Source organism: Apiospora kogelbergensis (genome assembly GCF_038363985.1).
Source record: "Apiospora kogelbergensis strain CBS 113332 chromosome Unknown utg000001l_segment0_segment0, whole genome shotgun sequence".
Classification (NCBI taxonomy): domain Eukaryota; kingdom Fungi; phylum Ascomycota; class Sordariomycetes; order Amphisphaeriales; family Apiosporaceae; genus Apiospora; species Apiospora kogelbergensis.
In genome coordinates, this window is record NW_027117418.1 from 1,368,324 (window position 1) to 1,383,808 (window position 15,485).

Consider the following 15,485-nt stretch of genomic DNA (forward strand, 5'->3'; position numbering starts at 1 on the left):
TTTAAAAAAGAGGAAATGCGTTAGATCCAAAGGACCAGATCCAGGTACATGCATGCTTGGTGATTAAGCGGACGGTGGTTACGGGAGCATTTGCGAAGGGAGTCCGGGGCGTTTACGGCGTTGATATTGACGATATCTACAAGAAGGCCTATAAAAATAATGTACTTCCCGCCAGCACGATCATTTTATGTGCGGGTTCCAATGATCACGCAGCTTGTCTCTCCTTCATTACCCAAACATTACCACCACCTTCGACACCGACGTTTACGGTCATCTGTTCTTTCTCTCGGATTGGTCATGGCGACGAGTGCGTTCACGGGAATGGTGTCATTACTCGAGGGAACCGGGGCCTAAAACAGAAAAAGCACTTCACAGCCTGTCGCGAGGAATCAAACAATCAGTCACTGGTTCTCAATAGCGCGCGAGCTGTATTTTGCGTTTTTCCTTCTATACACACCCTCAGCTGCTCAGTGGCAGCTTTCCGTGTGTCCCAAAACCAATTCGTAATTCATCAATAGTTCGCGCACGAGTTACGCCCATAGCGTATTAAGGGTGGTGGGGGAATTATTTACTTCTGAGGGGGGTTGTGGGCAAAGGTAACGCCCTTGGTGATGTTGTCCTTCAGGCCTGTAGTGCAAGCTTCCAACAACTTCTGCTCCTTCGCGGTGATGTTGCCCAGAACATTGGTGGCCTTCTCGGCGCCGTTGGGCTGTTTATGATGAGTTAGCGTTGTCACTATTATAAGATACGGCTGATGCACTTACGCCAAGCTCGATGGGGACCGAGAAGAAATCGCAGCCAGTCTTCTCGGCAATCTCCTTGCCACCGGGCACACCCGGCAGGTAGACGAAGCTGGGCTCGACAAGACCCTTCTCGCCCTTGGCAGCCTTCAGGACCTTCTCGGCAAAGCTGTTCTCATGTTAGCAAGTCGGAAAGCAAGATGGACTCCACTACGTACCGGTAACCGGCGTAAGCCATGGACAAGGTAGCGGAACCAGCACCATCCTTGGCCTTGACAACCTCGTCACCACCGAACTGAACACGGTTGACAAGCTCATCGTACTTGTCATCAGGGACGGTGACGCCACTGGGTGAGATTTGGCTGAAGAGGGGAACAATGGTCTCGCCAGAGTGTCCACCAATGACGGGGACAGTCAACTCGGAGCCAGTCTTCTTGCCGGCAATCTCGGCAACGAAAGTCTCGGCACGAACGATGTCAAGGGTAGTGACACCGAAGAGCTTCTGGGCGTTGAATACGCCCTTGGCCTTCAGGACCTCTGCGGCAATGGGGACTGTCGAGTTGACAGGGTTGGAGATGACGAGAATGAAAGCCTTGGGGGCGACATCGGCAGCGATCTCGATCAGGCCCTTGACAATGCCGGCATTGATCTTGAACAGATCGTCACGTGTCATACCGGGCTTGCCTGTGAAACATTCAACATGTTTAGCTGAAGCCTGCGGGAGGGCATGAGCAGCATTCGGTACTTACGGGGAATACCAGCGGGGATGATGATAATGTCGGCATCCTTCATGGCAGCCTTGCCACCATCATCCTTAGGGAGATAACCAGTGATTTTCTGCAAGTGATGAACCAGTTAGACGAGCACAAGTCGACCTGGGGCTCTTGGGTAGCAACTTACGGCTGTGGAGGAGATGTGGGAGAGATCGGCAGCAACGCCGGGGGTGTTAACGACATCGTAGAGAGCGAGCTCGTCAACGAGGGGGCACAGCTTCATAAGCAGGGAAAGAGGCTAGCAAGAGAGAGGTCGGATTAGTTGAAGTCCAGTGCCAGCCAGCGGGCAGCTCATGGAGGCGGTGGGTGGTTTGTACCTGGCCAATACCGCCGGAGGCTCCAGCAATGACTACATGATGATTAGCAAAGCCGGTGGCATGTTGTCACGGAGGTCGGTCGATATCCATACCAGCTTTAACCATGTTTGCGGTTGGTGTTGGTGAATCGAGGTTCTGGTTCGACTTGAAGTGGGGAATAGGATGCGATCTAAGGCGGGGTGCAGAAGGTCAACGTCACTGTTCTTGGGCGGGTATGGGTATCTTGAAGAGAGAGAAAATGAAGAGATAGAGATGGGATAGAATGGGAGTCCAGGACAGGAGGGTGGATGGGCAAACTTTATACCGGCTCTCTCGAAGACTGAAGGCAGGTCAGTCAGAAGACACACGCACCTAGTCTGATATCTGTATTTTTTTCTCTGCTCAGATCTCCGGGGGGGATTTCGGTTCTGGACGAAAAGAGGGACTGGAGAGTGATGTAGGGGGAGAATAGTCAGAATGGCGGGGCTGATTTATGGAGAGGGAGAAACACCAACGCTCTGGACACGGGCTGGGGGAGTAGGGGAGGACGAAGGGGGCAGGCCAGTGAATAGTGTGTAGAGAGAGGGGTGGCCAGGAGAGGCCAGGGACTGCAGGGGGAAGCTCCATGGCGCTGGGAGCTTGGGAGCTCTGAGCTTCCCGGTCTAGTGCCTCCAGCGCCTCCTGCCCCCAAGACCTCCGACCTATTAGAAACCCGTGGATGGCATTAGGGGGAAAGCCCCCCAAGAAGTTTCGGGTCAAGCGGGGGAAATAAGCAAGAAGGAAGGGGTGTTGCCTTCTCTACTACATACTACATACTACACAGTACCTTACCACCTACCCCGCCGTCAAGGTACACGGGAGATTATATCCAAGGCAGTGGCCGGTACGCCTTGACGCATGCACCCATTACCCATCCATACATGCCTGATGTATAGCTTGATATCAGCATGCAAGCAACACGCTGCATCAAACACGTCCGTCCCGATGATTGACTGGCTGCTGGGTTGTCGGGAACCTCCCGTGTCACAAGACGGGGGTTCAGTGTCCAGTAGACGGAACGTGCTTCGTCCACAGCCGGCCATTTGTTTGCGATTCCGCTGGCCTCTCACAGTCCTTGGGCGCACTTGACATAACGCCCAGAAATACTATTTGCGGCATGAAACAGCTTCACAACAAACCACCTACCAAATGCTCTTTTTGGGTTGTTGTGTGTGATCCAGGAAAACCGGACCCGACTGCAACAAACTTACTAACCGATTTGCTAACTATTTGATGACCACTTACGCTATAGGATGCACATCCCATATGATTATTGCTATTAGCCGAAGCGAAGGGTCGTTTTACCAAGTAACAGTTCCCGAGGGTTGGAGAGGAGGCAGAATCACGAGTCAAACGGCTAACGGGTGTTGGCAGATAGAGCTTCCAAGTGACCTGAGAAACCGAGGCTGTCCAGCTTCTGAAGCTGTATCTTCGGAACCCGGCGCCGTTGGCCAATGGGTGACTAGCTAGTCATTATAGACGGATTTTATAGGAGACTCGGGCTAGGCAGTGGGAAATCTCGCCGACAACTGTCTTGTCACGGGCAAAAGATAAGCACCATTGCTTTCTTTTTTGATCTCCAACGTGCATGGAGGCTTGTGACAATTCGCTCCTCGACTACGGAAAAGCGGTCATGGTGCAAAGTGAAGCTCAACAGTTTCACCGGCCCACTGCCAAGGCGAATATCCAGGCGGGAGAAACATCCTCGGCGGCCGAGCTTCAACACAATACCAAGGAGCCAGGAGGAGCTGTCTATTATTGGGAACCATGACGACCCAGGCGGCGATTCCCTGCCTTTACCTACCGGATATGCCGCGCAAGAGACCCCCACGACATATCAGATCGCCGCTCCTACTCAAAACTCAAGGGTACGGTACGAAACAACTTCCACACCGAAAATAGCAATACCCACCTCGGTGTGACCTATTAACCTTACTTGAGAGTCGCCCCCGAGTTGGTCCAATTGACGCCTGGAATATTGGTGGGTTTTACTTTGTTTTATCGTTTCGCTTCGATTTCTCAGGTATCACGTCTTCGTCGGCATGGGATACTTCAATTTGCGGGTGTGCATCACATACTCGACATAGCGAGATCCATCGGCCGTTGCCGCCTTATGGTGTCAAAGGATTTCTCATTTTGGGTTTGCATTCATACGAACACATACCATGTGTCGTGACTGCTAGTAGAAAAGATGCAACCGGGTTGTTCGCCAACCTGACCCCTTATAAGAAAGCCATGTTCCATCAGTCCATCATGCTGTTTATCAATCCGTACTCCGAAAGAAGATTGCTTTACGAGGACTCCTCGGTGGCGGCGGCGGCCTTCTTGGCCTTGTTGCCGCGGAGCTTCTGCTCGGGGGTAGGCTTGACGGGACGCTGAGAACGGCGGATGGCAGAGACGCGCTGGACGGCGACCTCACGGAGATCGGGGCGGTAACCGTTCTTGGCAGTCTGGTTGGCAACGGCCTTGTAGGTGCTATAGAAGGAGCAACGAATTAGTATGCATTGGACCATGGGCGCATCCGAGTTTCGAGGAGAATTCGTTCGTAACTTACCGGCGAGCGGACTTGCCACCGTGGAATGTGGTGGAGGTGAAGTTGGCGGCGGGCTTCTGGCTGGCGGAGGCCTTCTTGCTCAGGATCTTGACACCACCGTTCTCGTTGGGAACGACACCGACGGCCTTCTCGTTGACGAAACCGGCGTACTTGCGGGTGTGCATGTTCTTCAGGTTAAGAGGGTCGCGAGAGAAACGGACACCACCACCGGTCCTGCGGCTGACAACGTAGGCATTGTTGTTGCCTATATTCAAAAAATCGTTAATATTTCGAGATTCGTTCGAGTTGACGATAATTCCCACACACGGGGCGACGAGGGGAAAACTCACGGACGATCTCCCAGATCAGATCCGACGAAATCTGGTTGCTGACGGTGGCCATTGTGAATGATTTGACTTGGAAATTGACAAGATTTCGGGTATTCGTTCAACGTTCTGTTTCGGTTCCGGGATTTCGAGAATATCGTCGCTGAACACTACACAAAGCCGATTCCGACTGATGGCGGCTGGATTTCGACACAGACTGTGGGAGTGGCTTTACCCTATCATGCCTGATCAGGGTTAGCGCACTGACGATAAGGCCCCGCTCTCCATGTGGCGGGTGTGGCTCAATCCATCCATGCCGGGTACATCCATCTCGTACCAGTGAATGAACTGGATCAGCGGATTGACGGGATTGGCAGGAGACAGATGTCCGTCCAGCCCGGCCCCCGTGCAAGTTACAGGCTTACAGCACCAAAGCACCTGTTCACTGCCTGTTCAGCGCAACGCATTGACGCATAAGCCCCCCAAAACTGCTTGGCCTCAAAGGTTGTCGTAAGCAATTTGGGAGGCAACGCCAGCGCCAGCGCCAACGCCAACGCCAGCGCCCTCTCGCTCTCGCGAACACTGACTGGCCTTCTCGAGTGGCTTCTCTTCCTTTCTTCACCTCTTCCCACCAGGTCTCTGACAAACCAACTTGATAGCCATCGATGGCCTGATTGCAAACGTGTCTGTCGCTGCATATGCACTGACTTGACTGTTACACTGAGTTTCTACCAACTACGTTCTTTTTTCATTTGTACCCTTTCGTTTCGTTTCTTCAACATCCTACCCGACAGCTTGTAGTGGATCTGATCATCCCCGGGTCCATCGGACATCCACATCCAGCTCTACCGACAGACATATCGTCACTTCCGCCAGCAGTTTGCGAAAGCACTTCAAAGGCTGCAAACCTCCAAGATGGCGTACCTGATCTACTCCATCACCCTCCTCGTCCTCGTGACGGGCACCGTCCTCTACTTCACGCGCAACAGCTGGCAACACCTGCTGCCCGACATCTCGCAGTACAGCGGCCCGGCCTCGTACCTCTACTCGCGGCTGCCGTCGAGCTTCGCGAGCGACATGGAGGCCGGCCTCTCGAGCAGCACCTTCGACCTCTCGGGCAACGTGAGCAGCGGCGACGGGCGCGCGGGGCTCGACGACGCGGCCAAGAACGAGATCCTCAAGATCATGAAGAAGCGGCGCATGCGCTTCGACGAGGCCCGCCGCGTGTACATGGAACAGCGCTTCAGCGACAACGGCATCGCTGCGGACGGGCGGCCCAAAGACCCCAAATTCGTCAGCTTCTCGTAATAGTAGGGCCCGGATGAGCGGATCGGTTCAAGGGGACAGTGGTTGGGCTGGGTTATAGGTAGGAAGGAAAGGCCTAGCGATGAAAAGGGAAGGAGATTGTGGCAGGCGTAGGAAGCGAGCCCGTCAAACTTCGATTTCCTCGTGATCTGTTTTGTGATACTATCATTTCGTTTGGCGTTCGGGCGTTTTCACATGGTCCTAATATCCTTGGGGGAGTGGAATAAGTCCGCGTTGGGGACTGATACCCAGCTACGGCGGCATGCGTTTACTATATCCTATATCTGCGCCGGATTGATCAATCCCCCTATAACTCTCTTGCCGCCAAGTACGATTACTGTCGAGAGAGTGTTTGATACATTCAAAGCGCTTGTACTTATACGTTGAGATTTACTTGGGCACCCGCAATCTTTACATTGCGTCTCAAAGGTCATTCGCATCGAGCGAAAGCAGTTTCTTTGCATAACTTATTTCACATAAAGAAAGACGATGTACTCCTACTTGAGTCGCGGATCAACGAATGCTGTGGTATTGTGACTTGTGTAGCCCTGTGATACGTTAATGTGCCGGTACGTAATTTCACGCATCCTCCATCAGCATATAATGTTTATACCAGTCTATAACGTAAATAGTGATGTACGTCTAGTACATGCTTTCTGTAAGTCAGGTAATCCACGAGGACCATGCCATTTCTCTCTTCTTGGGGCCGTTTCTAGGGGCACTCTATGATCCTGACAGGGACTTTGACACATAATAGCCCACCCGTTGTCGGCCATTGCACGTGCAGCACCGCTGGTGTCTTCTCCCGGAAAGTATGAGTTTATCCACTCGATCTAAACTCCCTAGCACTCAGCTTCCAACGGAGCTACCGGGACGAGGCTTTCCGGCATACACGGCGTTCACCACGTCGTAATGGCGACTCGGCGCGGATATCGCTAGCAAATCTCTACTCAGTTGCGTTGGTTTGCCGCGACCAGAGCCCCTTTAGATCCGTACGGCATGAGTCACTTGTTGAGACACGATGACTGGCAATATTTTCAATCGTTCTTTTTGGGATCCACAGGATCGTACGTGCGATCGTCCTTGCCTTCGACTTCGATGACCATCTGCTCCATCTCCTGGACCTGCTTGTCCCACTCCTGGCCGCTCATCTTCTGGTCCTTGCGGAAAAGCTCCGGGTTGGGCTCCCGGTAGCTGCCGCCGAGGCGGTCCCAGAGCGTGGTGTACTGGCCGTAGTTGTAGTTGAAGTAAAGGTGGTGCAAGGTGTGGCAGGCGGCGCCGTTGATGACGGGGCTGTTGGCGACGTACTCGCCGTCGTGGATGAGGATGGTCCAGGCGTTGACGAAGACGAACAGGGCGACGTACGACAGCTTCTGCAGCGGGAACAGGAAGGGGAACGCGTGGTACGGGATCGACTGCGCGAAACCGTCGAGCGGGTGGAAGGCGTGCGAGGCGTAAGGGGTCGGCATGATCCACCTGTGGTGCGGCTTGTGCAGCGTCTTGTAGACGAGCTTGTGGTGCAGGCCCCGGTGGATCCAGTAGATGAAGAAGTCCGTGAAGAGCAGGAAGAAGGGGAACTGGATGATGTTGTACCACAGACCGGGCCCTTCCTCGGTCAGGTCGTAGAGCTTGCTATGCCCACGCACCTCGGCCAGGAATAGGGGGAGGTCAGGAGGGCCATGCCGAACATGCCGGCGGTCGCCTGCCGCATCTCCAGCCGGATCTGGTTCTTGAGGAACTTTGGGTGCTTCATGGTCTCCTTGTCAAAGACGAAGATGTAGGAAAGGGTGGAGAGGCCATAATATGTAAGGAGACCAAAAACACTACACGTTGTTTCAGTAAACAGGTCGCAAATAATGTCGACAGGATGCGCAGCACTAGTACTCACTAAGTGATCAAGAAGAGGTTGATGCCCTGCCTACAGATGTTGTCTCGAGGCCACATGCTCTCATAGGCAGCCGGGCTGGGCTCTATGGAAAAGAATTTAGTCGCCGGCTCGTACCGCCATGGCGGAAAGGACTGGGCCGAAGTATTGGTGACAGAGGGGAACTCATATGGGGCTGGAGGCGCCGGGAGCAGCTGAGCCCATACATGGTCGCCTATGAAAGTATCGAACAGCTCGTTCACGATATCCATGACGGAGTAAGATGTGCGTCGTAGGTGTGCGCACTTATGGGTATCAGGGAGGGGATAATGCAAAGAGAGGAATAACTAGAAGCAATCCAGGAAGAACCTGGGAGGGCGGGAAAGGGACGGAATAAGCCACCTTTCCGAGCAGGATGTTGGAACCCGTCAAGCAATCCAGGGTGGTTTCCAGGTTGGTGATGGATGTCCCATTTTGGAGCATCGGTGACCAAAGAGAGACCCTCGGGGCCCGTCAATCATTACTCAGACAAGGCCGGCGAGTCCCCGCGGACGGATCAGTTGAAGTACGCATCGGGTTTGTGTCCTTGACTTGCGCTCAACTCATCGTCCATCACGTTACACCCGATGCCCTGTCCCTGTTTCCCTTTGCCGTCCAGTTGACTTGACACACAGACGGCGGAAATGGAGTAATCGACTTCTAGTAGTCATGCAGTACAGCTGCTGTCCCGGGCGTCTAAACAGACAGCAGAGACGGGCGCTCTTGCTGATTCAGGTGATGGGTGTCTCTCAGTGTGACAGACAAAATATGCGTTGGACCAGGCGACTAGCTTACTGATTGGCCAGTTGGATGTCGTAGTGTCGTAGCGACATCTTCGGACGACATCGTTCTTCGCAGGAGCTGACGACTCGGCAGTGATCGTGGCAGTGGCATTCTAAATGGGACATGCATGCACAAAATATTGATGTATGTGCTCATTCATGCACATGAGACGACTTGGAGGATATCCTCATCCTGGATCAATCCTATTGGCCAGAGGATGAAGAGAAGAAGAAGCAACGTAAAGTTGCGGCTCGGCATTTACTGTACTCGGTGTAACTCACTGTCTCTCTGGAAACCCCAGACTGTCGCCGATGGACTGCGCCGGCTTCAGATCTTCCTTTGACAAGTGCTCCTTGGCTTTTTGTGACAGGTTTTTCGATACAGAGTTGTGTTCTGTTTCTGTTTCGTTCCCGCGTTCCGCCAAGCATAATTCATGCATATCCCTCTCGCGTCGACCTGCTAATGGTACCATGATCACCGACGCAAACCCAAGCCACTTGGGTGATCCGCGCCTTACAGAGTGACGGCGGGTAGATCGGACTTGGCTGTAGAATTGATTACCATGTAGTATTTCGACAAGGCCGCTGAAACCCAACGAAAGTTCCCAAGAACATTGGTCTCAGACATGCACTGCTCTCAGGCGATACCTGACGTACAGTGGTGCAAAGCCGCAGACACAATGATCATGGCCAAGTCACAAAATCTCAACAGTTTTTGCATTGCCGAATTTCACTTGCAGTACGTAGTTGCTATGATAAAAAGTATGCTTATTTCAGAAGTATCGCTTATAACAGTTATCTACAAGACTTGAGTTTGATGAGATCAGCTGTAGAGTTAGTTGCCCTGACTGGCTGGCTACCTGGCGAGTCTCTAATGGTCAGGCTCTCCCGGGACCTGGGGCACGCCGTGGTCGACAGCCCACTGCCGGATGTTCTCGTAGTTGCGGCAGACGTGGGGCGTGGTGTAGTCGGGCCATGGGTCGCCGTCGTTGAAGGGGAAGCGGAAGGCGAAGACGTTGACGTCGGCCTGACACATGACGAACTGGCGCAGCGCGTCGACGCAGTGGTCGATGTGGTTGTGCAGGTCGTGCTTGGGCGCCGCCGTGTCGCCGCCCAGGGGGCGTAGTGCGCCTTGTGGTTGGCCTGCCGCATCAGGTTCAGGCAGTGCAGCTGGTGGAACACCTCGACGGCCACCCGGTAGCCCTTCTCCCCGTCGCCGGGTTGGTGATCTCGAGCGCGCCTTCGGGGTCCATGCCCATTTTGATCATTTCTTCGCGGGATATCATGGTGTCGGGGACTATGCACGTGGTGCGTATGTTAGTCATGTAAAGCTCTGGCCTTTGGATTTCCGCTCGATTAGCCCATACCATCATCGGTGATGTAATCCCACATCTTGTCGACCTCGTCGCCTTTTCCAATAAAGGGTCCCTCTGGAACGGGTGGGAGATCGAAGTGTTGGATCTCGTATTTGATAGCTGGCAGTGCCGGTGCTGTTGTCCACCTTGTTAGTCTGCCGGTGCATCCAAGTATAACGGCCGCTCTGGATAAAACTTACAATACGTCTCCGGCGGCCGCTCACTCACCGGACAATGCCGGGAGGATCTTACGCAGAACGAGAGAGCGAGAATTGTCAACGACAGAGACAGCAGGAGGACGTGAGCTATCCATGGCCAGTAGGGCGTTATCCTAGACAGCCTCTTGGATAGAGACGACTCTTGGCCCGACGTCCAGCTTCGCTTTTCAATTATACTGTCTTCACCACCCGTCAAAGGCTCCTCCTCCTGCACGGGCAGGGAACGGTATATTCTAGACATGGAAACGAAACAAAAATCCGATTAAGACAGGCAAATGAAGTATACTGTACGATAAGAACGGCACGCCAGGTGCAACGAAAGAGAATGGAGATTAGAGCGTTCCTCGAGAACCTGTAGAGACGAGAAGGAAAGAAGAGGAAACGGCAGCAGACGCTCAAGAAAGAGAGGCAGTGTGCATCGGAGCCCAGTCCGAGGGCATACGCATCCATTCCATTCCCATTGACACTCTGGCATACGCATGCGTGCACACCCCCGAACCACCCACCGTTACGATGAAACCCAGTAAGATGGCCTCAATCAGCAATTGCATTTGCAACCGTCCAAAAATGCCGCCACTTCAGGGATTGGCGGCACACGGCGCGCACAATGCTGCCAGCAGGGAGCAGGGGGAATGCAACCGACAGAATGGAACACGGCAGACAAGGAGAATGGGGAAAGGCGTGGAAGGAATTGTCGAGATCAAACGGATTTCCCAGGGGGATCGACGCTTGGCTTCAAACATAGTCGCGACGTCTCACACCGCCAAGACCAAGCAGGGGTTACCGGACGGCTGGTCCTGAATCCGAACAGCTTTTACGTCAGCGACGGCCGGGGACCCTTCCCTGGCCTCTCAGAAGAAGCAGAAGAAGCAGAGGAAGAGAATAACGTTGCGGCCGTGAATGGGACAGTGGGCCATAGCTGACGAGATGAGGCTCGATAAGCTTAGAACTAGTGAGTCCCAGTCTTAAATGTTTACTTGCCCGAGAGTTTGCCCTTCACGTGGTGCTGGTGCATCCCTCCAGTCTTTGTGGCCGCCCTCTCATACGATTATTGCTCTCTCCAGGCTGGGGTTTCTGGGGGATTTTCAATTCCCATGCAGCCGCCATCGAGGCACACCCGAATTTGAGATGAGAAGACCGACAATCCCCAGACTTGGAGATTCGCACATACTTGCACATACTTGCACATTTCCCTCCGATTGGTCCCCAACAGAGCCCGTGACCAGCAACACCGTTTTGGTTTGCATATCCATTCCCTGCACTAAGGATCTGCGACACCGAAAGAGTGACAGCTTGGCCTGCTCGGTTTTCAGCATCAAGCAACTTGAGCCTGTGAATCAACCCGTTCGCCAAGCCTCTCTGCAGTATCTTTAGCCGTGTCGTCGACTCTGCTTTTCTGGTAGTTTCATCTCAAACCCCGACGAAGGTCTTTTGGGTGCGCCGTAGCGAAGAGGCCTTGGCGAACACCCATGTCGCGAAACGTTTCACAGGGGGGTTGATGTCACCAAAGACGACCAGGGCCGAAACTTCCCCACGAAGCGAAAAGTCAAAGATTAGATGGGATCGATTCGCAGTGACAGGACTCCGCAGAAGATCTTAGATGATGCCCCTTGACGCTGAGCTCTATGTATGCATGTACCCCCAGCCAACGGCAGAAATTGGTAAGCCGGCACGACCTATCCACGGGCACGTCGTTGCGGCTTAGAAGCTTGTTGCTTGACCGCCCCCTGTCCCTGTCCCGTGGTCGTATACCCCTGGCCCTCCCCATATGGGAAACGTCTGCACCTCGTAATGGATGCCCGCAGCCGCACCTTCGCCAGGGCATATGCTAAGCATCCACCCCGATGCTGCAGCCTGAGCGTCGCGATTGGGCCCGACCTGTACGAGGGGACTATCAAGCTGCCTTCTATTCCCGCAGCTGGTCCAGTCGCAGCTGAGCGCACTCCACCGGCTCTCCTCAGACCGTAATAGCTTTGAGACGTGCGCGGCGGCTACCAGGCTCCCTCCCCTCCCCCTAGTCCGCCGAAGTGACCAGTATCACAAAGCCTGCATGCCGAATCAGGACAAGCGAGGACCGGCGAGTGTCCCTCCTTCATGAGACTCCCAACGAGACAAGACGATCCGACACTATCACCCAGTCGTCGTCCCGGTCGGTCTGATGTGGTAACCCCGGCAGGTTTATTTCCAGTGCCAGCATGGATCCCTCGATGCCGCAATGCAGAAGAGGTATAAATCTCTCAAACTCGCTCATCTGTTTCTCCATTCTTGGCTCTTGTCATCATCACATTCTCGTTCCACCGGTTTGATACCATCTTTTAGTTCTCCTTCTACCTTGATTCGTATTAGTCATTCTTTCAGCTGCCGGATCAGCCTTACTATTTTCAACTTACTTTTAGTCACTCACCATGTACACTCCTTCTCTCGTCCAGATGGCCGTCTCTGGCCTCTTGGCGGCTTCAGCCGTCAACAGCTTCGAGCTCCCCGGCCACAGGACCATGGCTGTCCGGAGCGCCGGTGCTCTCGTCGCTTTTGCAATCCCTGCCATGGCTGCTCCCGTTGCTGTCATTGACTCCCGCGAGCCCCATCACAAGGGTGTTAAGGGTGGCAAGGGTGGCGTAAGTTGCCGATCTTGATCCCCCTTTAGGGCCCTAGTTAACTGAACCGTCTTATAGAAGAAGAACAACAAGCGTGACGTCTCTGAGGAGGACCACGAGGAGGAGGACCACGAGCTCGAGACCCGTGAGCCCCACCACAAGGGTGTGAAGGGTGCCAAGGGCGGCAAGAAGAACAACAAGCGCGACGACTCCGAGGAGGACCACGAGCTCGAGACCCGTGAGCCCCACCACAAGGGTGTGAAGGGTGCCAAGGGCGGCAAGAAGAACAACAAGCGCGACGACTCCGAGGAGGACCACGAGGAGGACGACCACGAGCTCGAGACCCGTGAGCCCCACCACAAGGGTGTGAAGGGTGCTAAGGGTGGCAAGAAGAACAACAAGCGCGACGACTCCGAGGAGGATCACGAGGAGGACGACCATGAGCTTGAGACCCGTGAGCCTCACCACAAGGGCGTCAAGGGCGGAGCCAAGGGCGGCAAGAAGAACAACAAGCGCGACGTCTCCGATGAGGACCACGAGGAGGAGGATCACGAGCTTGAGACCCGTGAGCCTCACCACAAGGGTGTCAAGGGTGCCAAGGGTGGCAAGAAGAACAACAAGCGCGATGTCTCCGAGGAGGATCATGAGGAGGAGGAGGAGGATCACGAGCTTGAGACCCGTGAGCCCCACCACAAGGGTGTGAAGGGTGCCAAGGGTGGCAAGAAGAACAACAAGCGCGATGTCTCCGAGGAGGATCATGAGGAGGAGGAGGAGGATCACGAGCTTGAGACCCGTGAGCCCCACCACAAGGGTGTGAAGGGTGCCAAGGGTGGCGTAAGTTACCAATCTTCATCCTCCTTTTGGACCCTTACTGACTAAACCATGTTGCAGAAGAAGAACAACAAGCGCGATGATGACGACGAGGCCGAGGCCGAGGACGCCCACACCACCCAAGAGGAGGAGGATGCTGCTGCTCAGTCTGTCGACAAGCGCGAGCCTCACCACAAGGGTGTCAAGGGAGCCAAGGGCGGCAAGAAGAACAACAAGCGCGAGGATGCCCAGGACGACGAGGCCGAGGCCGAGGATGCCCACACCACCCAAGAGGAGGAGGATGCCGCTGCTCAGTCTGTCGACAAGCGCGAGCCTCACCACAAGGGTGTCAAGGGAGCCAAGGGCGGCAAGAAGAACAACAAGCGCGAGGATGCCCAGGACGACGAGGCCGAGGCCGAGGATGCCCACACCACCCAAGAGGAGGAGGATGCCGCAGCCCAGTCCGTCGAGAAGCGTCACCACAAGGGTGTCAAGGGAGCCAAGGGTGGCAAGAAGAACGGCAACTAATCGATCTCAAAATCGACAGCGCCCACCAACTGCCTCGCAGTACGATCTCGGGGCTCTAGCTTTCGTTTGCTTTTTGTGTGGCTCGCACCGGACTCAGGAGGTTCGCCTTACTTCGTCGTTTTCCCTTTTCTTTCTTTTGTTGTCAGGACATACTTTCGACATGTCTATAGTTGAAGATGGTGTAAATCTACTGAGGAATGTGCAAATAGAATCAATGGTTTAGAAGAGAAATATTAATGTGTGATCAATACCTGCTGCTTCCTCCGAGTGATCTGCGCCGAAGACAAAGTAATTGCAAATGATGTTGAAGATTGGTTGTTGAGGCTTTGCTCGGGCGAACTTGGATGAGTTATGTGAGCTGGGAGCTGTCAAATCGTATGTTGTGACCGTTTCAACGGTGGGCCCCCATTACGTTTCCCCAAGCCTCACGGTATGTATTGATCGTCTCTGTGAGCCCCTTGAAATGTGTATTAATGCTCTTCTATAAGCTGACTATAACGGCAGTGTTATCGGGCCAAAAAACGCGACGGGTAATGAATGGCAAGCCCGCGGGTCACCAAGGGAACAGCGTTCAAGATGCCCACGATGTTTCTTCGCTCACCCCAGACCAATCCCTGCTAAGATCTTGCTGGGAAGCCGCCAGCAAACAAGTCGCCCCTATCCGAGTCAAAGCTACGGAGTTCCCGTCACAACTTGCGCATCCGTATACGGAGTACGTACGTAGGCAGTGGTTCGGACCAATCTGCAAGACCCGGTTGAGCCCTTTTCCCCCTGAAAAGCTGGTGGTGGTCGAAGCTTGGAAGCCGGTTCCATGCAGGGGGCAATGACGACGGAACCGATGTCTGCCAACGTTAAACAGGAACCGTGTTTTCTTTCCATCTCATCATCGCGTGCGGCATCAAGCGTTGCAGATGCATGGCTCGTGGCCAGAGGCTAAAATGGGGAGAACTCGATGCACTTAACTCACTCAGAGCCGCGCCGTCTGCCTCGTGACTGAGTAACCTTTCCTCGGACGTTTTGCTTGCGTGCTGCGTGCTGGGCTTTTTTAACGGGGCGGTGCTAATGGCAAACCAGGCGAGGGCGAGCAAGTCAGACCACCTCCTGCTAAGAAAACCCCACGGTGTTGTCGATGGATCTTGCTGCTAACTCCGAGATGGACTTGTCCCCGATATATCCGCCCAAATCTCAGCTGGGCTGCAGCCGGTTGTGCCCGAGTGGCCCGAAGAGAGGGGAATCGGGCGGAAATCGAAGCGTGTTTCTCGCTAGTTCTTTTGCCCTGCTTA

General features: G+C 54.1%; 6 protein-coding genes across 6 annotated transcripts; 2 read left to right on the forward strand and 4 right to left on the reverse strand.

The window, feature by feature from the left end:
* Positions 1-568: 568 nt before the first annotated feature.
* On the reverse strand, positions 569-1,935 carry PG998_000444 (malate dehydrogenase; the record flags this gene model as incomplete). The annotated part of the gene is made up of 7 exons (XM_066867262.1): positions 569-709; positions 765-909; positions 959-1,424; positions 1,490-1,577; positions 1,641-1,751; positions 1,831-1,862; positions 1,923-1,935. The coding sequence occupies 7 exons, from the start codon at positions 1,933-1,935 to the stop codon at positions 569-571; spliced, it is 996 nt and encodes a 331-aa protein (XP_066735677.1).
* Positions 1,936-4,139: 2,204 nt separating this feature from the next.
* On the reverse strand, positions 4,140-4,907 carry PG998_000445 (60s ribosomal protein l28; the record flags this gene model as incomplete). The annotated part of the gene is made up of 3 exons (XM_066867263.1): positions 4,732-4,907; positions 4,403-4,646; positions 4,140-4,323 (listed from the first exon to the last, which is right to left on the reverse strand). Exons 1-3 carry the CDS (start codon positions 4,781-4,783, stop codon positions 4,140-4,142), a joined length of 480 nt encoding a protein of 159 aa, XP_066735678.1. The 5' UTR covers positions 4,784-4,907.
* A 715-nt stretch (positions 4,908-5,622) lies between these two features.
* Positions 5,623-6,015, forward strand: PG998_000446 (uncharacterized protein; the record flags this gene model as incomplete). The annotated part of the gene is made up of 1 exon (XM_066867264.1): positions 5,623-6,015. The coding sequence occupies one exon, from the start codon at positions 5,623-5,625 to the stop codon at positions 6,013-6,015; it is 393 nt and encodes a 130-aa protein (XP_066735679.1).
* A 1,034-nt stretch (positions 6,016-7,049) lies between these two features.
* Positions 7,050-8,148, reverse strand: PG998_000447 (uncharacterized protein; the record flags this gene model as incomplete). Its single annotated transcript, XM_066867265.1, is given in 3 exon segments — positions 7,050-7,644; positions 7,659-7,835; positions 7,901-8,148. The coding sequence occupies 3 exon segments, from the start codon at positions 8,146-8,148 to the stop codon at positions 7,050-7,052; spliced, it is 1,020 nt and encodes a 339-aa protein (XP_066735680.1).
* A 1,420-nt stretch (positions 8,149-9,568) lies between these two features.
* Positions 9,569-10,511, reverse strand: PG998_000448 (uncharacterized protein; the record flags this gene model as incomplete). Its single annotated transcript, XM_066867266.1, has 4 exons — positions 9,569-9,840; positions 9,878-9,994; positions 10,065-10,187; positions 10,253-10,511. The coding sequence occupies 4 exons, from the start codon at positions 10,509-10,511 to the stop codon at positions 9,569-9,571; spliced, it is 771 nt and encodes a 256-aa protein (XP_066735681.1).
* A 2,164-nt stretch (positions 10,512-12,675) lies between these two features.
* Positions 12,676-14,202, forward strand: PG998_000449 (uncharacterized protein; the record flags this gene model as incomplete). Its single annotated transcript, XM_066867267.1, has 3 exons — positions 12,676-12,885; positions 12,943-13,698; positions 13,756-14,202. 3 exons carry the CDS (start codon positions 12,676-12,678, stop codon positions 14,200-14,202), a joined length of 1,413 nt encoding a protein of 470 aa, XP_066735682.1.
* Between the last annotated feature and the right edge of the window lie 1,283 nt (positions 14,203-15,485).